General features: G+C 34.4%; 1 protein-coding gene and 1 pseudogene across 3 annotated transcripts in view; both read left to right on the top strand.

The window, feature by feature from the left end:
- The window catches only part of PCLO (piccolo presynaptic cytomatrix protein), a 383,134-nt gene that overhangs the window by 247,230 nt on the left and 108,108 nt on the right, over nt 1-27,796 (top strand). For 2 of the 3 annotated variants that reach the window (XM_033088047.1, XM_033088046.1), the window contains exon 10: nt 14,204-14,329. In XM_033088047.1, coding sequence (XP_032943938.1) covers nt 14,204-14,329 — 126 coding nt within the window. Of the gene's footprint in view, nt 1-14,203; nt 14,330-23,116; nt 23,206-27,796 lie in introns of all 3 variants that reach the window. The other variant, XM_033088045.1, reaches the window with a different exon arrangement.
- Nucleotides 8,413-9,606, top strand: LOC117012118 (E3 ubiquitin-protein ligase makorin-1-like; annotated as a pseudogene).

Raw genomic sequence — 27,796 nt, forward strand, 5'->3', positions numbered from 1 at the left:
GATCACCCCAATAAGTCTAATTAACATCCATCACCATACATAGTTACAAAAATTGTATTCTTGTGATGAAAACTTCTAAGATCTATACTCTTAGCAAATTATAAATATATAATACAGTATTATTAATACAGTCACCATGTTGTACATTACATCCCCATCGTTTCTTTATTTTGTAACTGGAAGTTTGTCTTTTTTAACCTCCTTCACCCATTTCCCATACCCCCCACCCTCCCACCTCTGGTAAGTATCAATCGATTCTTTGTATCCATGAGCTTGGTTTTAGGGGGGTTTTGTTTGTTTTGTTTTTTTTGGTTTCCTGGGCTTTTTGTTAGATTCAACATGTAGTGAGATAGGACAGTATTTGTCTTTCTCTGACCTACTTCTTTCACTGACTTCTGTCATAATGCCTTCAAAGTCCATCCCTGTTGTTGCAAATGTCAATATTTCCCTCTTTTTATGGCTGAATAATATTCCATTGTGTATATGTGTGTGTGTGTATATATATATATATATATATATATATAGAGAGAGAGAGAGAGAGAGAGAGAGAGAGAGAGAGATTTTCTTTCTCCATTCATCTGTTGATGCACACTTAGGTGGCTTCCATGTCTTGGCTATTGTAAATAATGCTACAATAAACATGAGTTTGCATATATCTTTTTGAATTAATGTTTTCATTTTTCTCAGACAAATACCAAAACTGGGATTGCTGGGTCATATGGTAATTCCATTTGCAATTTTTTGAGGAAACTCCATACTGTTTTCCATAATGGCTACACCAGTTTACATTACCACCAACAGTGCATAAGAGATCCCGTTTCTCCACATCCTCACCAGCACATGTTATTTCTTGTCTTTTTTGATAATAGCCATTTTAACAGGTGTGTGGTGATACCTCATTGTGGTTTATTTTACATTTTCCTAATGGTTATTAATTTTGAGTGCCTTTTCATGTACTGTTGTCCATCTGTATGTTTTCTTCAGAAAAATGTCTATTCAGATCCTCTGCCCATTTTTTGATAAGATTGGTTGATTTTTTTTGCTACTGAGTTTTATGAGTTGTTAGTATATTTTGGATATTAACCCCTTAACAAGTATATTATTTGCATACATTTTATCTCAGTCAGTTGCCTTTTCATTTTGTTAATGGTTTTCTTTGCTGTACAGAGATTTCTAGTTTGATATAGTTCATTTGTTTATTTTTTATTTTGTTGCCTTTGCTGTCACATCCAAAATATCATTGCCAAGGCAGATGTCAAGAAGCTTATCGTTTTTTTTCTATGATTTTTATGGTTTCAGGTCTTACATTCAAATTTTTTATTCATTTTGAGTTAATTTTTGTATATGTTGTAAGATAAAGGTCCAGTTTTATTTTTTTACATGTAACTGTCTAGTTTTCCCAACATCATTTATTGAAGAAACTGTCCTTTTCCCAGGGTATATTCTTAGCTTCTTTGTTGTAAATTAATTGACCGTATATATGGTTTTATTTCTGGGTTCTCTATTCTGTTCCATTGATCAATGGGTCGATTTTTGTAACAAAACTATAGTTTTGATTACTATAGCTTTATAATATTGCTTGAAATCAGGCAGCAAGATGCCTCCATGGAATAAATTTATTTTTAATTGCCTTTTATAGAAGTATCATGCAAACCCTTCAGATTTGGTCTTTATGCTTATAATTTTGCAATTGCCTTGTATAAGCTAAAATATAGAAAAAATCCTTATGTCATTGAATGAATAAAATATGCATTTATGAGTGTGGCAGTCCTGGGAAATTTTCTTGGTGGGAATTATTTCTGAAGTTTTTCAGGAAAAAGAAATTCTATGCACCTTTAGTAAATTTCTTTACCAGGACATGCTTCATCTGTCATTTGAAAGATGTTCAATTATGGCAGAACACCAGTGTCTTTTCATATATCTGTGAATTATGTCCCTTATTTTCGGACAATGGCCATTTCAGTTCTATGGCAGGCCAACTTGGGCTCATATCATCCAGTATGGTGTAAGTATAAATTGCCTTTATACATCCTTTCAATATCACATGACATTTTTTTCTTGTTATTTAGATGCCATTAACAAAGACAAGTGTGAACTTTTATTCATGGAAATGAGATAAAATGTTTTCTTTGAATCTATTATGTACATAAAGTATACATATTTAAAAATAAGAAAAAGGATGCTATACAGCAATTGGATAGGTTAGAAAAAACCTCGTGGGAACAGCTCAGTTTGTAATTTGCATGTTCAGGCTTAGATTTGGATTAGATTTGGCATAATGTGGTGTTGCCATTTTAATGTTGCTGGGAGCGTCAAATATGTAATGCTATTAAGGTGATTGATATGCTTAGTGTGTAGAAATCTTTTTTCTTATCAGAAGCAAAAACTAGAAAGATAAAGGACAAATAGTGAAAATTCTTTAGGTCTTCATGTTCAACTATCAATTAATTAATGTAACATTCAGTAAGCTACAAAAGGGATTTTACTATGGATTTTTAATATATTTGGTTTACTTTGCTAAACATTTACATGGATAATTTATAACATAGAAATCAGTAGGTGAAAGAGCATAAAAATAAAATTTCACAGCCTTACTCAGGAGTATAATTAACATGTAAACTAAAAATAGGTTTAATTGAATTATCCTTTGGGGATTTTTCCATTAGGTTTAGTACTTCATTAGCATTAACATTTATATAGATAGTGTATCTTCTTCTTTAGGCAAACTAATGACATGACCAAAAATGAAGAGAAATATATCTTCATTCTATGATAACTTTATTATGAATAATAAACTCTATTGTTTTAAAGACTGCTATCCATAAGATAGTATGTTCACTGATAACAAATTTTGCTTTCCTTGATGAGGAGATGTAGCATATGATAGTGTTGAAATGAAATAAGTATTTTAATTTTGTTTAAATTTAAAGATCTAATTATAACATCATAATATTTATATATTATTTTAATGATGAAAATAAAAACATTCTTAGTAATACTTTAAAATACCACAATTCTTAATGTGACATGTTAATAAATATATAAAATTAAAGTAGACAAAATTTAAATGCAAATGTGAAGAGATTTTTTTAGTATGCTTATGTTTATTTTTTGCAGTTTATTTGATATTTCAGGTCTGTTGAGGTATAATGGATTTATAGTATTGTTAGATATTTAAAGTATAATAATAGTGATTTATGTGTACATTGTGAAAGTGTTCCCTCCGTCTAGTTAATTAACACATCCATCATCTCATATGTTTATCTTTTTGTGTGTGGGGGAATATTTGTTTTACTCTCTTAACAAATTTCAAATATACAATATGGTGTTAGCACATATTGTCAGTATATTTTACATTAGATCCTCAGACCTTTTTCATCTTATTGCTAACAGTTTGTACCTTTTTACCAACCTCTCATTTCTCTGACCCCAAACCCCTGCCAACAATTTTTCTACTCTCTCTTTCTATGAGTTTGACTTAGTCAGACCTCGCAGTATTTGTCTTTTCTCTGGCTTCTTTCACTGAGCATAATGCCCTCAAGTTCCATCTTATTTGTCCCAAACAATAGGATTTCCTTCTTTTTCATGGCTGAATATTATTTCATTGTCTATGTATAAACCCCATCTTCTTTATCCATTCATCCATCCAAGAACACTTAGATTGTTTCCATATTGTGGCTATTGTAAATAATGCTGCAGTGAATATAGAGGTGCATATATTTTTTTTTTCAAATTTGTGTTTTCAAATTCTTCATATAAATACCTAAAGGAAGAATTACTGGATACAGTAGTTCTATTTTTCATTTTCTGGGGAACCTGCATATCGTTTGCCCTAATGGCTTTACCAATTTACGTTCCCGTCAACAGAGCACAAGTTTTCCTTTTCTCCACATCCTCTCCAACAGTTGTTATTTCTTGTTTTTTTGTTTTTGTTTTTTTGATAATAGCCATTCTAACAGGTGAATGGTAATACCTCTTTGTGGTTTTATTTGCCTATCCCTGATGATTAGCTATGTTGAGCATCTTTTCATGTTGGCCGTTTGTATGTTTTCTTTGTTAAAATGCCTATTCAGTTCATCTGTGCCTTTTAAAATCAGAGTTTTTTTGCTATTGAGTTATATGAGTATATATTTTATAGATGAGTATATATTTTGATATTAACCCCTTACCAGAAATATGATGCAAGTATTTTCTCCCATTCTATTGGTTGCTTTTTCATTTGGATGGTGTCTCTAAAGTCCCTTAATCTAGCTTCACTCTTTTTCATTTTTTAATATTTATTTTTTTATTTTTTTCAATTACATTTGACATACAATATAATAATTAGTTTTAGGTGTATAACATAGTGATTAGACTTACAAAGTGTTCAATCCAATAAGTCTTGTACCCACGACACCATAAATCGTTACTACAATATCATTGACTCTATTCCCTATGCTGTACTTTACATCCCTGTGACTGTTTTATAACTGGCAATTTATACATTTCATTCCCCTCCCCTTTTTCACTCATCCCTCAACCTTCTACCATCTGGCAACCAAAATGTTCTCTGTATCTATGATTTCATTTATGTTTTGTTTGTTCATTTAGTTCGTTTTTTTTTTTTAATTTAGATTCCACATGTAAGTGAAGTCATATAGTTTTTGTCTGATTTATTTCAGTTAGCATAATACTCTCTAGGTCCATCCATGTTGTTTTTTGTTACAGCTTTTGTTTTAAAGTCTATTTTGTGTGATATAAGTATTGCTACTTCAGATTTTTTGTTTTTTTATTTGCATCTACATTAAATACCTTTTTCCATTCCTTTACTTTCAGTCAGTGTGTGTCTTTCCATCTGAAGTGGAAATATTGTAGGTAACATATATATGGATCTTGTTTTCTTATCAATTCAGCGACCCTATATCTTTTCATTGGAACATTTAATCCATTTATATTTAAAGTCCATATAGATAGGTATGTAGTTATTGCCATTCTATTATTCATATTTTTGATTTTTGATTTTTTTTTTTTGGTCTTATAGAAGGGGACTTATAGAAGTCCCTTTTAACATTTCTTGTGATACTAGTTTTGTGGTGAGGAACTCTAGCATTTTCTTGTCTGGGAAGTTCTTTATCTGTCCATTGATTCTAAATGATAGCTTTACTGGATAGGGTAATCTTGGTTGTAGGTCCTTGCTTTTCTTCACTTGGAATATTTCATGTGAATCCCTTTTTGGCTTACAAAGTGTCTGTTCACAAATCAACTGACAGTCCTATGGGAGCAGGAACTACCTTGTAGGTAATTCACTTCTTTTCTTTTGCTGCTTTTAAGATTCTTTCTTTTCTTTAACCTTTGGCATTTTAATTATGATGTGTCTTGGTGTGTACCTCTTTGGGTTCACCTTGTTTGGAACTCTCTATGCTTCCTGCGCTTGTATGTGTATTTTCTTCGCCAGGTAAGGGAAGTTTTCTGTCATTATTTCTTCAAAAAGGTTTTCAATTGCTTGCTCTCTCTCTTCTCCTACTGGTATCCTTATGATGTGAATTTTGGTACACTTGATGTTGTCCCAGAGTCCCCTTAAATTGTTCTCATTTTTTAAAAATTATTTTTTTCTTTTTGCTGTTCTGATTGAATGTTTTCTGCTACCTTATCTTCTAACTTGCTGATTTGGTCCTCTGTTTCATCTACTCTACTGTTGATTCCCTCTAATGTGTTCTTTATTTAGGTTATTGTAGTCTTCATTTCTGACTGGTTCTTTTTTATGTTTCTTATCTCTGTGTTGAAATTCTCCCTGAGATGATTGAGCATTCTTATAACCTGTGTTTTGAACTCTGCATCTGGTAGATTGCTTGTCTCCATTTTGTTTAGTTCTTTTTTTTTTTTTTTTTTTTTTTTTTTTTTTTTTGAGCTTTGTTCTATTCTTTTATTTGGGACATTTTTCTTTGTCTCCGCATTTTGTCTGCCTCTCTGTGTTTCTTTCTATGTATTCGGTAGTTCTGCTATATCTCCTGGTCTTGGTAGAGTGGCCTTATGTAATAAGTGTCCTAAGGGGCTCAATGGTCCAGTCTCCTTGGTCACTGGAGGCAGGTGCTCCAGGCGTGTCACATGTTTATTGTCCTGTTGCAGTTGAGTGTTGGTTGCTGTTGTCAGACAATGGGAGGGACTAACCAATTTTATGAAGATGGGCCATGACTATAGCAGAGGAATTTATTGTGCAGAGGCTGGCCATTCAAAGCAGGATTCCCTTTAGCGAGTCTCTGTTGCCTGCTGTGTCCACCCTTTGGGTGTATCATTTGTCAAGGTGGTTGAGTGGTGTTCTGGTGTGGTCTGAAGCTGGCAACAAGGAGTGTTGGTTCTGGGGCCTCCTGGGAGGGCCACTGGTACAGGAGAAAGTCAGTCACTGCTTATGCTCAGCTTGGGGCCACCTGGTATGAATTACAAAGTGATATGTACACAGTTGCCACTTTTGGTGGGCTTGGAGGAACCGAGGAGAAGCAGGGCTGCAAACCAAGACTGGCTGCCACTAGTACTGGGCTTGGGGCCACTTAGCAAAAGGTCCAGGGCACATCCAGGCCAGATGTTGCTTGTTTGGTGTTTGTGAACTTTTGAGAGAGTTTAGGAAAGTCTGCAACATGAGCCAAGACAGGCTGTTTTATTTGTATGGGAAAAACTACTGGAAGTAACTTGGGTGGGCCTGGAAGTTGGGTGGGTTCTCAGTGAATCACCAGGGTGGGGTGAACAGTGTTAACCAGGTTGATGGATACCCAGACTTTGCACACGTCTGTGCATACAGGCTGGATAGGGAGAGGGCTCAACAGATGAACAATAACATCTGCCTGTACTATCTGCCAGCACTGTCTGGGAGAAAGCTGCTCCTCCAGCGCTCTCCCTAAGCCAGACAATTCAATTCCTCCCTCTATGTCACTGGCATTTTTCAAGCTGCTGCTTCAGTGCTGGAGCTCAGAGCGAATGAGTCCATCAGTGAGTATATCAATGCATGGGTCATTAAGAGAAACACGTGGAACTCTTGCAGCTTTCCATCTTGCTCAGCCACAATGCCCGCTAGTTTTCACAGCCAGAAGTTGTGGGGACCTCTCTTTCTGGCACTTCAACCCTGGATTGGGAGCCCAGAGTGGCGCTAGAACTCCTTGTGGCCTTATGGCAGGATCTCTGCAACCAAGATATACCTCCGATTTCTTAACTGCCACACTGTGGGTGTGGGGCCTACCCATTCTGCATATCCACCCCTCCTATCAGTCTCAACGTGGCTTCTTCTGTACATCTTTAGTTATAGGACTTCTGTTTAGCTAGTCTTTAGGTTATGGTCAATGATAGTTGTTCTGTAATTTAATTGTAATTTTGATGGGGTCTTGAAATGCTCACACCTGTCTTGATGTGAGCATTTTACCTCATTCTTTTTCTTTTTGCTCTTCTGCTTGGATGAATTTCACTTCCGTGTATTCAAGTTCACTGATTATTTCTTCCACTTCTCTAGTCTGTTGTTGAACTCCTCTATGAATTCTGCAATTCAGTTATTACATTCTTTAGCTTATGGTTTCTGTTTGATACTTTCTTATATTTTCTATCTTTTCATTGAAATTTTCATTTTCTTCATTTATTTGTCTCCAAACCTCAGTGAGCATCTTTATGACCATTATTTTGAACTTTTTATTAGGTGAAAAATTATCTCCATTTCATTAACGTCTGTTCCTGGAGTTTTATGTTGTTCTTTAGCTTGGAACATAATCCTTTGTTATTTCACTTGTCTTCACTCTCTGTGTTGGTTTATGTACATTACATAAAACACTCACCTCTCCCAGTCTTGTTGGAATGGTCTCATGTAGGAGATGAACATTATCATTTAGTCTGACCTGAGCTTTTTCTTGTCTCTGAAATTTTGTGATCACCCAAGCTGCCTTACTTGTACTTAATGGCCTCCAGTATTTGAGGGTGTATTAAGACCTGTCTTGATGTGGGTATTTTCTCATTCACCTGATATTTAGGAATCCCTCAGTTTCTGGGTTTCTTTCAAAATCAGTTGTTCCAACTTAGCTATAGATTTTTTATGTCCATAGGACAAGAGGTTCAGGAGCCTCCTATTTTGCTATTTTGGACTGGAAGTTTAAAACTAACTACATAATAGGCCAAAGCCTGGAGGGGAGCAAGCAGGTACTTCAGTTTCCTACCCCTCCACTTGCCTCATTGTTTTCTCCTCCCTTCAGCCAGACTGGAATTATGTGATCCAGAAGTTCTGGTGCCATGGCTGTGTGAGATAAACAGTAATAGTGGAGGCTGCAGCTCTTGGAACAACAAGCACAGGAGCAGCAGTGGCAGCGTCTTCCCCACTCCAATCCCCTCAGTCACCTCCCTGTCCCTGGGGGCGGGAGGGTAGGCGGCGGAGGCGGCAGCAGTGGCTGCTGGAGTAAACAGGTCACCTGCAGGTATTTTATGCATGGAATTTGTAAGGAAGGATATAACTGTCGCTACTCGCATGACCTCTGACAGTCCATTCCATATAGTGTGCAAGTATCTTCAGTGAGGGTACTGTATTTATGGAGATCCCTGCAGATATAAACATAGCAAGACATTGAAGCAGGAAGAAGTGACTGCTATAGTTCTAACTGAAAAATCATCCCTGCTGTTTCCTCGAGTCTCTCATCAGCAGTTGGACCAATTGTTGAAATGAATACCGGCAAAGCTGAGTCAGGAAATTCAAACTCGGCAATTGTAAGGGCAAGTTTAGGTGAATGGCAATAAAACTGGGTGAATGTCATTGAGTTTGTTCCTTGGCAGCCCTGTTGTAGCGGTACAGTCCCGTCCTACACTGAGGCACCCCTAAAGGGCTCATTGACCCAGGAAGAATCAGAGAAGGAGCAAACTGCAGTGGAAACAAAGAAGTAGCTTTGCCCCTCTGCTGCAGTGGGAGATATGGATAGAACTCCGTGTATCTCAGTGGAGACTCCTATGTGTGGGCTGTAGATTCTCCATCCCGTGGACCTGCCCAGAGGTCACAACATAAAATCTTGCATTGAAGCCCATGAGAAGGACATGGAGGTCTCACCTGCTGTTCAGCACAGTAAAGACATAATGTGGGGAGTTACATGTAGGCGGTCTACAAGAACACCAGCGCCATCAGAGCCCCACTTTCAGATCCTTTCCAACTGCAGCCACACCTACTGTGGCAAGTGCATTCACAAGTGGAGGAGTGCTAAGCAACTGAGAGTGAGATCATAAATTCCTACCCAGAACACCAGATCACATCTAACTTTGTCATTCTGAGTGAATACTGGGTGGAGGAGAACGGAGAGAAGCAGAAACTCATTCAGAAGTACAAGGCGGCTATGAGCACCAAAGGTGCAGGTATTTTGTGAAGTTGTGAGCTGCCCTTTGGAGAAAACTGTTTTTATAAGCACGCATACCTTGATGGTTGTAGGGAGGAGCCACAGAGATGGAAAGTGGGAACATCAAGGAGATACCAGGCCCAACGAAGGAACCACTTCTGGGAGCTCACCGAGGAAAGAGAACAGCAAACCCTTTGACAACAGTGAGGAGTTTGTCACCTTTGAGCCAGGCGAGATGTTGCTCATGCTTTTGGTTACTGGTGGGAATGATGCTCTGACAGACTGAAGACTAGTGGGACTTGTTCATGATGAGCTGGAAGATTGTTTATGCCTCGGGGCTATAGCAGCTCTACGTGGCGTGTGAATTGGTCTGCTTAGCCTCAGACAGTGGCTATCCACTGTGGTGGTGTGGCAGTGCTCATGTTTCTCTCCTGACAGGCCTATCAATTCCAAGTGCCGTCGTAATGATAATTTTTACCCAGGGCCTTTCTTCTTAGTCTCTCACCTTTCCCCAGGAGTGTGTTTTGTCTGTCTAAAAAAGTTACAAAACTAAATCTTACAGTTAGTTTTTTTTGTGACATGAATTTAACTGTCAGACAATTATTTTGTTGCATCATCAGCTTTCAACCAGATTCACACAGTTCTACAGTCATGTTTGTGGACTTTTCACACTCATTTCTAGGATCCCAAGTTCAAAAGTAACAGCATTGACCCTGTTTTGGGGTCCAAGAAGAGGGGTGATGATCTGAATTATGACAAGTAGCCTTCTGCTACAAACTTAAGTAGATACTTGAGGTTTCTGGTGTAACTTACCTATATCTGTTTTTATATGCATTACCTACCCTGTAATCCCCACCCTGTGCTCTTCTTCTGTGGTTTTGGTCTCTTGTTTAATTGCTCACAAGTAATACTACTGGGTAACCAGAACCAGGTACAAATGTGTTGAGGTTTTTACTGTGTTTACTATACTATGATAAGAACATTGTGAAAAGACACACATAAAAGATATAGTGACATAAAAGAAATACGGAGGGAGAAGCTGACTCCCAAGGGCTGATGGACTTGGCATATGTGAGTATGAGTGTGTGATATGCGTCTCACTTCTGCATAGCTGCCCTGTTCTTCGCCTCATGGAAAACCTTGGTTTAGTGGTTTCTGCCTCGTGTGGCAAATAGGTCTTACAGGACAAAGCAGTATGTTGGTAGCTGTTAACAGAGCACTAGCTCTGTGTGTCTGTATAAATGGAGAATTGGGCTTAGCCGTTGAGGTTAAAGCTATCTGGTTAGCTCATGTTAACACAAACTGGGTCTTGGATACACAGTTGTATTAATGTTTAAAGTACTCCTAGTCTTTGCAGTGCAGGCATTGTTTTGAGAAAACTTTGTCTTCATTTGAGGAGTTTTGTTGTTGGGTTTTTGCGGGGTCTTTTGGGGGGTATTTGCCTCATTCCATCCTGAGCTTTGCAGGTAGACAGACGTGATTAATAACTGTGGTCTACGATGTTTCTCGTAGTGGAGTCATTGGTCGGTTGTAATAAGTTGTGCTTTCCCACCAAGGAGGGAGGGGTGGAAATCCACGAGACAAGTAGTTAGAAGAACTCCTTCACTGAAAATTTTACCTTTGCATTTTGTTGCTCAGTTTCCTGAAAATAACCTGGACGTGCTCCTGAGTTATCCATATATTGCTTTGATCCCTTGGATCCTACCCATTCTCACTGTAAGAGAAAACAAGTAATCATTGCAGAGGTCTCTGTATTTTGAAGCTGCCCTTTTGTAAGAAGCACTTTTCCCAAATAAAACAATAAAATAAATAAATAAAAATAACTACATAATAGCATATCTATCACATCGTTTATAACATACATGGAGAATTGAAAATAACAATGCATTTAAATTTTCATCCTAAAGTTATTAATGCAATACTTTTTCTTAGTGATTTTGCTACTATTATCATTGAACTTCTCTTTTTTATAAATATTCCCTACATACAGTGGAGTTTTATTTTAATAAAAGCATTTTTGTTCATTTTATCTGTATGTAACATGTAAAATATCAAAGTGCAACTATTGAAATGTTAAATAAAAATTTTCAGATTTAAATTTTTAGAAATTGTATAAATTAAATTTATATTCTTTACATCCAAATTTGGATACAATCAACTACTGTAAAATAAAGAAAACATGTTATCCTTCTTGAGTCTTATTTTCTACCATGCTATGCTTTCACAAATTTTTAGTATTTCTATGCTACTTTATTGTATACATGAAAAACAAAGTAGCAACATCAACAAGAGGAAAAGTAATTTTTGAAATTTACTGTGTGCCTTAAGTAGTGCGTGCACGTGTGTATAAGCTCATTTCACATAGTATTGTGAGGACTATATATTACTCCCATTTTACCAAAGATGCTGAGGCTTATAAAGTATATTTAGAAAGTGTTTTGAGTACTTGAATTCACCAGTGTGAGGCTGTATTTTACAAAATTAAATAATTATTGTGTGGTGCTACTTATTAAGACAGATATAATTATAGTTTCCTACCACTTATTCTTTACTACAGGGTTTTAGAATATGCTCAGTCACTAAAAAGCAAATGGCACTAAAGACCCAGCAACTAAACCCTCAAGTCATTGCCATCTACAGAATGAAATTATAACCGAATTGAAAAATAAGTCACTTATTCTAATCGATAGATTTTGAAGCTCTACAGCTAATTTTTTGGCTGTACTTTTACAGGGTGTAGCAATTCTATTTGTAGATTCTAAGCATAAGGCTGCATCATATAATATACTATGACAAAATTATTTTTCATGAGCTACATTTATAATTCTAATTTTTAAGCTTAAAAAGAAATATTTAAGACCAATTTCCTGAGCATGCTACTCTATTTTTCTCTGCTACATTTACCCATAAATTATGATAAATTTTGATTTAAGGTATGATCTTGAACGTATACCTTTACGCTAAGGAAATCCCATGAATCATCCTTTGGGATTTCCGATTGACCATGTCTTATGATTGATATGAACATACTGACCACATTAGAAATTTAATATCTCTGTGGGATTTTATAAAATCTTTCGCAAGTGATGAATTACAGCCTGTCAGTGAAACCAAATGTGTGATTAAGAATCTTTTTTTTTTTTCTGATAGATTCCATGGGATAAGCATTTAATTATGGTCAGCTATTTTAGAATCCTCATTTTGTAATTTCTAAAATGTCTTTAGTACACTCAAAAAATAGGCTAAATTAATTGAATGATGACTGGCTAGAAACTTTTCTTCATCTGCTACCCTTTATCATATCTATCTAATGTTTTACGGTAGAATCATTCCTGGTGAATTATTAAAGGCGAATGTCTAAGAGTTCAACTATCTCTACCCAGACTTAGTTGAGACTAAGTCATGTACTAGATGATGTTCTGCATTCTTTCAGTTATGTTTAATCTGTATCATAAATTAATCTCTACAAGAAGAGTAAAACTGGACCAAGAAACTTGTGAGAGAAAAGCTCCATGGTGGGGCCCGAGAGAGCTAGTATGGTGTTTAACTTTGACTCCTTGACAACTGCAGGAATTTGGACGCATACCGCTAATTTGTTTTGAGGCTAAACCTTCAGAAGGCTTATCCTGGTGAAAGAGAGGGGGAATAGATAGGGAATTAGAAGGAGAAAAGAGGGAAAAAAACAAAGAAGGAAGAATGAAATGAAAGGAGGGAGGGAGAAAAGGAGGAAGGAAAGAAGCAAGGGAATTCATTTTGAAGTTATTACTTGGAACTAAGAAACCATGTTTTACCAAAATATATCCCTACTGGATAAATGACAGAAAGGTTCTGTAATTCAATGCTACTGCTTGTTGAATGTTTGAACTGTGCAGATGCTGACTACAGCAATTGTTCCTGAAGAGTGAAAGAAGGAAGGAAACAGGATTCGGAAGAGAGTTGGCCCTTAAAATGTGGAGATTTGGAAAGAGTTGAAAATGGTACTTCAATCACTGAATGAAATGCATTTTAATTTAAAGAGATAGTTAACTGTATCTTCAGTAAAGGAGAAAGATCCTGCTTTTTTAATTTTTCTTTCAGTGCTTTCATTTTGAAATCTCCTTGGCATTTGTAACACAAACATACCTGGTGCTGTGTACACTTACAACTTTTAAGCTGATTTAAAAAAAAAAAAAAAAAACTTAAAATACCAACAGTTCATTTCTATCTCAATTATATTTCTCATAATAATTATTCTCCATCTTTTTTCACATGACTAATTATAGAAAAATCTGTTTCTCAGAGTAAAAAACAGTTTACTCAGTGGTTCATCAGTCAAGAATAATTTTATTGTGCCTTATAGTAAGTGCCATGTTAATGTACCAACAGTATTAGCTGATGAGTAAAGACTGAAAAGTAAATAACAATTCATATGCTGTGATCCTGTTTTTACTTTATCAGTTATAAGCATTTATAAGTTTGGATTATGACTTCTCAATTTCCGGTAGCCATTACTACCTTTTTGTAAGCAAAATGTTCTTCAGTTTCATAAGTAAATTGTATGCTCCGGAGGTTCCTATACTGGGAATATTCTCAAATAAATTTTTTACAAAATACCTGGTCAAATTGACAAAGCCTTAGTATATTAATAAATATGGCTAAATTTAAAAACTGTTTGTTAATATCATGTTAATCATTGATCCTACCAAGATTTCAGAAAGTTCTATTTCGTATAAACCATTATTGAAATCAGAATAACGTCCCTTTGTTACTGGTGTTCAGTTCCAATATTCATGTTGTGTTCAACTTCTAGGCATCAAATCCTACTTTTTGTGCACCTTATAACTTGTGATAACTGTTGTCCCTTCTTAAATTATTAATAATAATTTGTTAATTTTTCAATACAGGCAATGGATTAGGAATTAGAATTGTGGGTGGTAAAGAAATCCCTGGACATAGCGGAGAAATTGGAGCCTATATTGCCAAGATTCTTCCTGGGGGAAGTGCAGAACAGACAGGGAAACTTATGGAAGGTAAGAAAAAGCATTTCAAAGTAAATTAAAGTAAATGAACTCATATTAAATATTTGTTAATTTAATACACAATTTTTTTCTTCTTTTACTATCTTGGAAAACCTTTTCTTGTGGTTAATAATGAAATGTTGGTATAGTAATATAAAATAAGATATGTCTACAACTATATTCATTTTATTTTCAAATGCATTGTCCTTTTGGCAGTTGGTTTTCTACGGGAATATCTTGTTTAAGAAACAGTAATTAGTCAAGATTTTTTACTGATGAGGGCAATCTTATTTTGAACAAAATACTTTAATTATAGGAATCAATGTTGCACATACCAACAAAAATTATACTGAAATCGATCCATGAAAACGTCAAATTCAGTACATGCTCAAGTCAGATCAGAAAACTGGATGACCCATAGGCCAAATCCATCTGCTGCCTGTTTCCTTAAATGTTGTTTTATTGGAGCACAGCCAGTATCATTACTTTACATATTGAACATGGAAAAGTATGTCGTTTTTCCACAATAGCAGAACTGTATTTACAGAAGAGACTGTATGGTTTACAAAGCCTGAAATATATACTCTGTCCCTTTACAGAAAGAATGAGCTGACTTCTGTGGTAGGTATTGCATACTTTAGATACTACTCACCTCTTTGCATCTTAAAATAATGAACTTTGAAAATGTATCAAATGGCCCATAAAATTTATATTTGATCGTTTCTTTCAGTAAAATGTTACAGCCTGATTCTCAAACTGCATAATGATATTTTTTTACTTACTAATTAGATGATGCAGTCATATACATTTTCCAAACCCTAACATATAGTTTGCAAGTTTTCAGTGATGCTGATTATAATGAATATTTTTATCATAAAGTAGTCTCAACCTGTCCTCCTATTTTTGCTCTAAGTTGAATACATATTTGAAAGTCTTTTCTATCATTTCATAGTTTAATAAAGTGTTGCCTGCTATTGCTTAAAACTTTTAATTATATTAAAATTATTCACTGTCCTTGCCTCTAGTTAAACGTATTGGAACCTACCAAAACAGTCGCTAGATATTTTGATAGACTATTAGAATAAACACAAGCTTGAGGAAACAATTATTCATCACAGTGATCTACTGGAACCCACTGGAACCAACTCACTAAGATATGCTGAGCGTAGCTTTTCCCAATTTCATCCTCAGCGCCATCGTGTTGATAGTTTGAATTAGCCATAGTGAGAGGATTTACAACATGGAAATAGGCAAATGCTAAAAATTAGGCCATTTTTGTTTGTTGATTTTTTACTAAAAATTAGGCCATAAATTTGGTTGTTGGTTTGCAGGATGCCAGTTTACCAGGATATCACCAAATATGTACCAGAAAGCATATTATTAAAGGCATTCTAATGGTGTTCATAAAACAGGGCAAGCTAGAAGAGCTAACCAGATAGCTAAAAGAAAGACTCAACTGTATGAATCAGACATAACAATGATGAGCACATCATTGGTTCTGTATGAATTTTCTGACTGTAATCCTATCTTCCCCAATGCTACTCTTTTGGTATCACAGTCTAGTTAAATACAGGAATTGAGATCCATTTTTAAGGATGGAAATGATATGATTGCTTTCATATAGCATACTCCAGGAAAGAAATGAATGTGCTATTTTGTTTTAAAGTAAAATTTGCAAAAATATCTGTATATGATATAATTGGACAAAGATACTTGAATAATTTACATATAAATTTCCGTATCCTTCTTTGTACTTATACCATGGTAATTGGCAAATGCTGCAAGTTGGGATGATTTTAAAGACAATTTCAACAAAGCATACTGTGATGAAGTAATGGTCTTTGCACTTGGTAGCTTATGTGGCCATTTTTAAATTCATAAATTTAAATTAAAAATAGGTATAATACAAACTCATTCAAGAAGGAAAATTGAAGTGAACATACATTTGTGATTTTACAAATTCAAGACTTCCACTAAAGTCCTCATCTTTTTTGGAAGTAGTAGTCTTGTAGTCTATTTAATTGGTTTAAGTGGGAAATGGTTTAAAAACTATGTACATATGATTTAAGATTTTGTTTTTATTAATATTATTAATATTTCTGAAGTTTTGCCAAGGTGCCAAGCCAGGAGTTTCTATGAGTATAGATTCTCTGATTAGAATCCAATTCTTGAATAATCCACACATGTAATTTGTGATTAATGATTTCCAGCTTCGCTTTGTTTACTCTTGCATAGTTCTTTAATAGTTCTTTATATAGTTCTTTACATAGTTCTTTAATAAAACACTTGGTAGTGTTTCTAGTAGGCTCACAATGCGACCTGTGTTGTTGATATTTAGATCGTGTTTTTGAAACATTAAGTATTTTTAGGAGTACCTTTGACATATAATAAATCATTTACTTTCTCTCATTCATAAGGCTATACCTATATTCTATACAACCAGGCTGGAATGATAAAGGTTCATTATTTTTATGTCCAAAGATGAAATGACTAGAAGTCCAAATGTCTAGTCACAAGCAGTCACTGTGTTTAGACCAGTGCATTTCCAGGATATGTGTGTAATAAATACTATATGTATAGTTTTATATAAATAGCTTTTTATATATTATGTATAATCTCTGTTTTGTCTGTAATTATGTGTTTCAGTTTTACATGATATCCTCAGGGCCATCAGCCTCAACTCCTAATAGATTATCAAAAAATTTCAAAGTGGTAGGTTGGTTGAAGCATAGCTCTGATTTTCATGCATGATGTGAGGCATTTCTATAATATCAATTTTATGTCACTGGAGTTTCTTTTTTCATTTTTTTATGCCTATTGATTTTTTAAAATGTATTTATTAAAGGTGATAAAGGTTATTAATTTTCCACAGTTTGAGGTTAATTCTTTTCCAAGAAAAAAATTATACATACAGTATATGAATAGATAGATAGATAGATAAATAGATAAATTGACAGATAGATAGATGAATTATGTTTATATTCATGTGATTTAATTTCTCCATCAGTATAATGAATTCCAGGTAGACATAGGAATTGATTTTATCTCAGAATTCTGAGTATATCTTTCTACATTTTTGAATACAAAAGTATACACACTGAGCCTTTATGATTCAAAATTGTCTTCCAGCTGATTTAAAACATGAATGACGATTGATTCTTAGAATCTACTTTTTTCCACTCCAAATTAGGAAGCTATTGTTTAGAAACAGTTTAACTGAGTCTACTGTTTTATCTAAGTTTGGTCACTTTTATAATAGGCTTTTTAGACTTATCATTATCTGACATTTTAACGCTCTTGAAGTACTCAATGGCATAGAGTCTCGTGTTGATTTTAGGGAGAACAAGAGTATTTCCAATTTCCTCTAGTTTTTAATTCTCTAAATATATGCATATAAAACATTTTAACCAATCACATAGGTTTTTTAATGATCGTAAGCCAAGTGCTATTCTGAAAGTACTCACTTATGTAACGAACATTAAATGGAGGAGAGAAAAAAAATCCAAGTATGCTTTTTAAGTCATTGCTCTGGTTATTTTTTGAAAGAAGATTTTAATCCTTCTTATTTTTTTATTATTTTTTATTTATTTTTATTCTCACCTTTTTTTGAAAAATCTTTCTGAACAAGGCTGTCTTGTTAAATAATGTAGGAGAATTTTGTGTTTCAGAACACTGCAAATTAGTAATAATTAGTATTACAAAAATCATGGGCTACACTCAAGAAATTAGATTTAAAACATTTCTAATATGACCTTGTGTGCCATCCCCTAAAATAAAAAATACGATTAGAGAGTGTTCATTAATCAAAATTCCCTGAATCAATCTTTTAATATGACAATAATCTACAATTATTTTTTTAAAAGAGTTTAGGCAATCAGGTTCTTTAGGGATCCTATTCTTCCAAAATCTTAACATTTATTTCCCAGGAACATTTAGTAAACTTTCTTAAACAAATACCCGACAGAGAATAATCTTAACCTACCTATTGTTTTTTTCTTTTAATGAGTAAGATTGGTCTTTGTTCAGTTAAGAAAATTAAGACAAAAGATCTGGAGAATTAAACTACGAATCTAATTAACTTTCTAAAGTGCCATTTCATGGTATTTGCTTTAAGATTAAAAGTGTAACAATTTTAGATGAACAGTGTCAGGGGTTTGAAATGTTCATCAATATTGGGGTTTTAAATGGTGTCTAATATTTTCTCATTTTAATCTTTGATATTGTTACTTCACTTTGAAATAATTTGAGCATCTAAAAGTACACTCAAATATATAGACTTTGTGTGTATGTTTATAACTTGACACTTCTATTTTACATATTCATCCTTAGACAAATGATTATAAACTTTATTTCTATTATATCAAAACAAAGTTAAATATACCAAACACTTTAACTAATGGCCTCAAAAATTAGATGCTTCCTCTGTAATAAACTTACTTTTCTCTAGACTCTTTTACCTGGTGAAACTTACTGCATATCATTACAATTTTAGGAAGTTTTGAATTTATGACGTTTTAAAAATTATACTTTCTTTAAAAATAACACTTTATATATCCTAAAGTCAAAGATCCAACCATCTCCAAAACTGGGGAGTCTATCATACAATTCTCAGTATCTCATGACAAGCACAGGCTTTATTTTTAATCTGACAAAGACCGGATTCAGTTATTCCTTGTGTTTCATACCACGTTGTGCATATATTTATTGTATCCTTTAATACTGAATTATTTTTTTCTGCATACTTAGTGCCCAGCACAGTGCCTACTAAAACAAAGTTGTGAGCAATATATGTAGAAATGAGTGATAAAAAATCCCTTTTCAGGTACAAAATCTGGTTACTTTTTAAGATGTCGCTCCTCATAGAGTTGTGTGATGAAAATAAAAGGATACTTGTAGTCACACTCTATATTTTTAAAGAACCATATACACTTAAGGAAGCATTGATATTTGGCAATAAAACTTTTGATTATCTTTTCAGAAAAGATATACAAAATAGAAACTATTTCTTCTGGGCACAAGTTCTTAGAACTTTGAGCTTAACTGCTCATGAATTTTCATAAATGTACTCAGGTTTTTTTTTTGTTTTGTTTTGTTTTGTTTTTCCCTTGGTTTTTTCTTTGGTTTGAATTTTTAAATTCAGGTCTCTGGAGTGGAGGTAGAGAATCAGATTGTTACTGATAGAAAACAAAAGCCCTTCAATGTAGAATACACAGCACCACTTCCCTGTACAGTGGTAAGAAAGGAATTTTTCTGAGTCTTTTTTCTCTGGCCAGAATCTCCCCCTTGTGCTTGCTCTGAAGTTGATAGAGGGTGAAGGGTGCAAAAAAAGAGGAGTCTTAAAGTACAAATTAAAATCTCAACTCAAAATAGCAAGTACTGTGTGGAAGTGTTTGCTGCCTGACACATCTGTTTCTGATTTATTTGCACTTAAATGGTGAGTGTAGTTTTCTCTCTTAAATTTTTATGAAACAACTCAGTGGTTGATTTCCTTATTCCACGGTCAGCACACAAAGTCATGGTTTGATGTTTGCTAATTCATTAAAAGTGGATGAGATTTTCCTTGGTCTGAGCTCCCTCCCCAGTCAGGAAAATTCCCTGGCAAGATTCACACAGCTTATTCACACTTTTCACCTCCTCATGTATTGAGATGTCCAGCTCAACATCCCACCCACAACTTCTGTCCAACTTCCCTGATGGGCATGGGGGAGGGGAGCTTCTTCACGTTTGTGTTTTGATGTATGCAATTTAACGTTTTATCCAGTGTTGACCTGTAATTTTCATTACAAATGTCAAGTGTACAACAAAACTGTAGAGAATAATATAGCAAACAGCCATTTACCGACCATTCTATTATAAGTCTTCACATTTCGCCGTATTTGTTTCAGATTTTTAGGAGAAATAGGTACCTATAAATCAATTAAAACCTCCTGTAATCACCTCTCATCTCCCAAACATCTCTTAGTGCCCCAGTATAAAGCACCAGACTTAATTTGAGGTTATTCTTTCACTTGCTTTTCTTTACAATTTTATTCATAAATGACATAAGGATTCTTTTTGCTTGTTTATGAAATTTTGTATAAATGATATGCTGTACATGTAGTTTTGCCAAATTTTTAGTTATGTAAAGTTTGAGGTTTATCCAAGTGATATATGTAGCTCTAGTTCATTGAACTATGTCTCAACTACAGACTTCTATTGTCTCAACTACAGTTTAATTTAAATATTCTCTAGTTATGTAGGTTATACATGCGTTTTTTTTTGTTGATGTTGTTGTATGTTTTTTTTTATTGTTTTAAACAATCCTGTAATTAACTTTTTAAAGTAGTCTCTTTGTGCACATGTGCAGGAGTTTCTTCTATAATACAAGTTAAATTTGGGGGTTATAATGACTGTCTTGTTAGATAATGTAGGAGAATGTTGCGTGGTTTCTTCAACAATATGTAGTTGATTTTTCCAAATTGCTCTCCAAAGTGTTATATTATTTTTATATTTATCAGTAGTAAATTAGTGTTCTTGTTTCTCTACATACTTGTTCTTCTTTGTCTACATTTCTTTTTTCAAATATAAGTGGGATGGTATCTCATTGTTTTCATTTACCTTCAACAATATTGAATATGATAGTATTTCATTAATCTTGTTATCTCTTGGGTTTTGTCATCTGTGATTTGCCTGTTCTTTTGCTTATTCTTCAGTTGGATTGTGTATTTTAAATTGAATATAGAGTCGTTATATATTGTGGATATAATTATTGTCAAGTACGCAGGCTTGTATTTTTAGTTTCTGTGTTTTTATTTTTTTTACAGAAGTTAACACTTTAATATAGTCAAAGTTATCATTTTGTTTCTAGTAAGTTTTATAAAAGGTCTATATTGTCTAGGAGGTTCTGTTTATCTTGAAGTCTTAAAAATATGAGTCTATATTTTCTTCTATAAATTGTAAAATCTTACTCTTCGTACAATGGCCTTAGAGACATAGAATTAAGTTGGTTTTAATCTATTGTGGTTTGAGAACAAATTTTAGTTTTTTTCCCTCCTCAATGTAGATAATTAGTTGCCTGTGCACCATTAATTGGTTAATGTATCATTACTCGCATTGATCTATAATGGCCCATCATCAATCTTATATTGATTTTTTTTATACATTTGTGTCTGTTTTATAAGTTCTTTGTTCTAGCCTACTGGTCTATTTGTCTATCCCTATATCAATGTCACACTATTTTAATTATCTCTTCATATTAATTCCTGACATAGGGTAGGTGCATCTACCATATTGTTCTTCATCAAAATCCTCTTGGGACAACGCTTGACCTTTGATTATGCATACACATTCCAAAATCAACTTGTCAGTTTCCACGAAAAACTCTCTTGAAGTTTGATAGTGATTATAATTAAGGTATAGATTAATTTTGGGGGAAAAAAGGTATCTTTTTTTGAGGACATGACTTATTGAGTCGTGTCTATTTGAGTCTTCAGTGGGTTCAGAATGCCTGACCTTTTGTTTAACTTAAAGATTTAATCACTGTATTCTGAATCAATACAAAAAAAGTTAGAACATTTTAAAAATAAACACATAGCAATTGTTAAACTTACTGTTAGGTTAGTGCAAAGTAATTGTGTTTTTTGCAATTATTTTTAACCTTTTAAACCGCAATTACTTTTGCACTAACCTAATAAGTTTATATCATTTTACATCAACTTATAATAATATTACATCTCCAGAAAAGGCAAAGTAGAAAATATAAATAAAATGAAGTTTTGTTGAGGAAATATAATGAACCAAATTGAATCCTTTATGTGTATTTTATTGGTTCTAAACTTTATTCAATCACTGGATTTCTTGAATTTATTCTCCAAATTGTTTTTTTCCTGGTATTGTATGTCATAATATCATAATTGTGAAATACATTGCCGGCATGATACTTTAAAAAAAAAATTTAATTTTATAGGAGAGTTAGAAACCATAAAAACTAAATATCTTTTAGCCAATGAACCAAAAACAATTATTTGTTTATATTGATAGATCGTCCAATTGGAAGTTAATAAGATATTTTGCGGATAACTTGTATCTATGTTATTATTAGGTTGGTGCGAAAGCAATTGCAGTTTTTGCAATTATTTTTAACCTTTTAAACTGCAATTACTTTTGCACCAACCTAATATTATTCTTCATAATTAAATCAAATTTGGAAAATTTCTGGAAAGCTGTTTGGTGCTAAGATAGGAATATAGTGTTAAGATCTGGACGTATCTTCAAGAACCTTCTTAATGAATCAGTTGGAAAATAGAATAGGGGAGCAAAAGGTTAAAGCCAGTTCTATCCGATGTTTGCTTGTACATTTAGCCAGAGTATATGGAAAGTTAGCTTCTCCCAGGCTGTTAGGCCTGTAAAGCAATGAGTTCATCTTTGTTTGTCCATATGCTCTTCTGTGAGGAAATGTGCCTGTGTCATAAATTCTAATTCATGAATATTTTTAAACTTGTTGGTTTGATGTAGGTAATATTAGTCCAGATAGCTAGCTCTTCTTAAAGATGAACTGACAGGGTTTCTGTCAAGAAAACACTGTTGGATTTATGACTGAAGATCTGGGCGTGGAGTGAAGGAGAGGTTAGTTGTTTTTGGAATGGTGGTTTTGATTTTAGAAGTTGGCCTCTGGAACTCCCTGTCCTGAAGAAGTCTATGGTAGCAGAGCTATTTCACAGGAGTATTATTAGAAGACTCACTCCTGTGTAACTTAAGGGAGAATGTTCCTAGGCAAGAAAGTCTCTATTTCTGCTTATGCTTTTTTGGCATATGTTACAGATGGCATGACAGTGATCAAGGTTGGCGATCAAGAAACACACCACACAGATGAGTGAGCCTCCTTGTTCTTGTTCCAGGGGCATTCCCAGGTACGGATGGTAATTAGCATGAGATTTTTCAAGATTCCCACCAGCTAGTGTGTCAGGTACACATCGCACAAGATCATGTTTTATGTCGATACAGATTTTCTAATAAAGACTTAGGGAACTATCTCCTAGAAAGAAAAATATGAAATTGGGATACCTGCGCTGGTAGGTTATGTTATTTGTAGGATGCAGTGATCATACTTACCTTGTCAGGATATCAATGATTAGCTATATTGCCAAGACAAAGTAAGATGTTTCTCTTCTTTATCAATTTATTTTTAAATTTCTGAGGAGAAAATTCCATTTGAATCATAATTTTGCTAATAGGGACGTCAGAAAACTAAGTAATTGCCCTAGTTTATACATTTTTAGTATGTATAAAACTCCAAACTCTAATTTGATTGCTTTTTTCAACAAGGGTGATATACCTTGAAAATGTTTATGTATGTTCAAGTGATACCGTTTCCGGACTTAAATTTCCAGATTTATCTAATCAGTAAGCCATAGAACAGGCTGCATTTTGTAAGTGTGTGAACTTGGAGTGGTTTTTCTTGAAGCAAGGATGCTAAACTCTCTATTTAATATCCATGCCAAATCTTCAATCTGCCAATGCCTTAGCATTTCTCATATATATAGAGAAAATGTTTTTAGTCAGACACCTCAAGATTTCAATTCATCTCTGGTACTTACTGCCTGCATAAGTAGTTTGACTTTTGGTACCTAGGCATTCTCCAGAAATTGTGATAATAGTCTGCAAAATTATTACCAGATTTAGAAAGAATATTTCAGAAACATATAATACAGTGTTTGGCATAGTGTTTCACGTAAATGCTAAAGGAGCTGTGCTTATCTTTGCTTTAGAGGTCTTTGATGGTAAGAAGAAAATTGCCATACTAAGCCTGAATTCTGTGCCCCATATATCTGTACATGCTTAGATAATTGTCCATAGTCAGGTCTGAGTTCTTTATATAGTATGTGTCCTGTCCAGTGACACAGTCTCTCTGATCTCCTGCAGGGACATAGACTACTACTAGTGAAAAAGCCCCAAACTTGGAATCAGAAGACTGAATTAATGCAATTTTCATGACTTTAGGCAAGTTACTTATATTCTCAGTCTCCTTTTATCTCATCTGTAATTAAGAGATTTCAACCTACTTCACCTATCTTACAGAGTTAACAGTGAGTGTGAAAGGAGCTGATGTATTTTGTATGCTTAGTTAACTATAAAGCACTAGACTAGCTGTAGAAGCTACTTTGTTAAGGATAGATATTTTCACAGACAACTGATCTTACAAAATTCAGGCTTTCTGTAAGGGAGTATTGAACTGGTAGAGGTATCTGCTATAATAGTATATTATTTTAAATATCAGACCTGAATAAATAAAACAATATATATTGTAATTCCTGAAGCAATTAAGCCATTTCTCAATTATCTACAAGGTGTGATGAAAAGATACAGTGAATGTTTGAATAGAAAAATATTATTACAGTAAAAGACACATTGCCATTTCTCTCCTTCAAGATACTCCCCCTCGCTTGGAATACCCTTATCCCATCCTTCTTACCACTTTCTGAAGCTGTTCTAGAAGTCCTCTTTCATGAGTGTTTTTACTTCATCCTGCATCATGACTGCTCTCTATGTCACACATCGCTTCTGGTATGGCAATTTCTGTCAAATGACATTACGGTGTGTCCTCATCCACCTTATTCACCAGATCTGGCACCGTGCGACTTCTGGATCTTCCCCAAAGTCCAAATGACCATGAAAGGTAAACATTTTGAATCGATTCAGGACATCAAGGCAGCCATGACAACATACCTAAAGACACGAGAGGGGACTTCCAGAACTGCTTCAGAAAGTGACAAGAATGATGGGATATGTGTGTTCGAAGCAAGGAGGAGTATTTTCAGGGGGATTAATGGCAATGTGTCTTTTACTGTAATTTTTTTTTAATTTAAACATTCACCCTATTGTTTGATCACACCTCGTATATCACCTCCCAACTGTAAAACCATAGTTTTGGCTAATCTTTTAAAAGGCATCTAAAATTTTCTTCGTATCAACAATATATATTAATCAGTAAACCTCATGTTGTGATTGAAATCTATGGACATGCATACAATGAATGTCTATCTGTTCACGTAACTTTGATGGTCTTTTATTCACTGATAATACATCGTGTTAGTTAACAGAATCATAGCATGTATCAGGTGTCTGGCTCCCAGTGTCTGAACCAACCTTTCTCATCAACTAATTTTGTGTGTGACTTGCCAAATCACAGAAACTAACTGTGTCTTAAGCATTAAATGTAGGGGATCCTTCTGTAATCCATGCTTATGAGACACTTTACCTACTAAAGAGTTTTGGGGAAGAGATTGAGCCTTGTGGTAAAGTCTGTTTTGCCCATGTAAGTATCACTCCCCCAGCTTTTTTCTCATTTCCATTTGTGTGAAATCTTTCTCTATCCCTTTACTTTCAGTTTATGTGTCTTTTGATCTGAAGTGGGTCTCTTGTAGACAGCATATGCATGGGTCTTGTTTTCTTATCCATTCAGCTACCTTATGCCTTTTGATCGGAGCATTTAACCCATTCACATTTGAAGTGATTATTGATAGATACATGGTTATTTCCATTTTATTATTCACATTTTTGATCTTTGTTTGTTTGTTTTCTTCTTTCTTCTGCTTAAAAAAATCCTGTTAACATTCTTTATAATACTGAGTTGGTGGTGATGAATTCCTTTAGTTTTTCTTGTCTGTGAAGCTCTTCGTCTCTCCTCTAATTTTAATTGATAGCCTTGCTGGGTAAAGTAGTGTTGATTGTAGGCCCTTGTTTTTCATTACTTTGAATTTTCTCTGCCACTCCCATCTGACCTGCAAAGTACTGTTGAAAAATCAGCTGATAATCTTACCAGATCTCCCATACAAGTAATTAATTGTCTTTCTCTTGCTGCTTTTAAAATTCTCTCTTTGTCTTTAACCTTAGGCATTTTAATTACGATGTGTCTTGGTGTGGGCCTGTTTGGGTTCATCTTGTCTGGAACTCTGCACCTTCTGGCCTTGCATGTTTTTTTGTTTGTTTGTTTTGTTTTGTTTTGTTTTTCACCAGGTTAGGGAAGTTTTCATTCATTATTTCTTCAAATAGTTTCTTGATCCCAGGTTTTCTTATCTTTTCCTGCTGGTACTCGAGGATGCAAATGTCGTTATGCTCAATGTTGGTTCACAGGTCCCTTGAACTATGTTTGCTTTTTGTTTTTTGTTTTTATGATTATTCTTTTTCTTTTCGTTGTTTCAATTGGGTGTCTTCTGATACCTTGTCTTCCAAATTGCTGATTTGATCATCTGCTTCATCTAATCTGCTGTTGATTCCTTCTAGTGTATGCTTCATTTCAATTATTGTATTCTTTATTTCTAACTGGTTCCTTTTTATGGTTTCTATGTCTTTCTTTATGCTTACTGTTTCTTTGTTGAAAGTTCCTTATGCCTTCTTATAACCAGAGTTTTAAACTGTCTCTGGTAGATTGGTTGCCTCCATTTCATTTAGTTTTATTTCTGGAGGGTTCTCTATTCTTTTATTTGGGATATGGTTCTTTGTTACCTCATTCTGGCTGCCTCTCTATGCTTACTATTATGTATTAGGTGGATCTCCTATGTCTCTCAGTCTTTGCTGGGTGACTTTATATAGTATGTGTCCTGTCCAGTGACACAGTCTCTCTGATCTCCTGTGCATGTTTTCTGGGTGTGTCTCTTGAGTGTGTTGTGTGTGTTTTCCTGTAGTAGTTGAGCCTCAATTGCTTTTGGCACATCACTGGGGGGGATTGAGTCCCAAGCTGACTGACTGAGGATTGGTTGTGCCCACAGTGTTGAACTATTTTATGGGTGCTGATCCTACAGAGGGAGATTCGCCCCTGTAGTCTCTTATGTCTGTTGATTCCACTCTTTGGGTGTGCTGCTTGTGGAGCTAACTAAGTAGTGCTGGAAATAATTTACCCATGAAAATTTCAATCCTTTAGTAGTGATTATACCATTCATAAGAATTATATAGTGTCTTTGGCTGAAAAATAAGTGAAAGGTAAAAACTTAACTTTTTTGTGCACAGCAATTTGATCATATTGTAATATTTCTAGTGATAAGTACTTGGGTTATGACAAAAACTCCCCACTTCTTTGTTAAAAGAAACACTTTATTTTCTTACACTATTTGAATTTTCCCTGTGCTCTTAAATTACAATTGGGAGATTTCTTTTTATAACTTTCCTTTTCATAAAATTCATTTCTTTTTTGTCTGATTTTACACAAGATTTAAAGTTTCGCCTTGGTAATCAAAGCAAAATTCCACACATTTTATCTGTCAAGTAATCTTATGAAATGGAATTTATATAGTCCTTGCATATATGCTCAGTGGAGATAATGATGATGGTGATGATAATGATGATTTTGCCACTGGTTTGGATAGATAGTTCCTGTATATGTTAGGTAACAGTTTTCTTAGTATAAAGTGATGATATTTTTTCCAAGCCAGCACAATTCTTGAGCCTGAGTGTCTCCCTTAATTGTGTGTAACCAAGTTTTCATCAGAGTAGTTCTGCCTAGGT

The sequence above is a fragment of the Rhinolophus ferrumequinum genome, chromosome 20 (assembly GCF_004115265.2).
Source record: "Rhinolophus ferrumequinum isolate MPI-CBG mRhiFer1 chromosome 20, mRhiFer1_v1.p, whole genome shotgun sequence".
Taxonomy (NCBI): Eukaryota; Metazoa; Chordata; class Mammalia; order Chiroptera; family Rhinolophidae; genus Rhinolophus; species Rhinolophus ferrumequinum.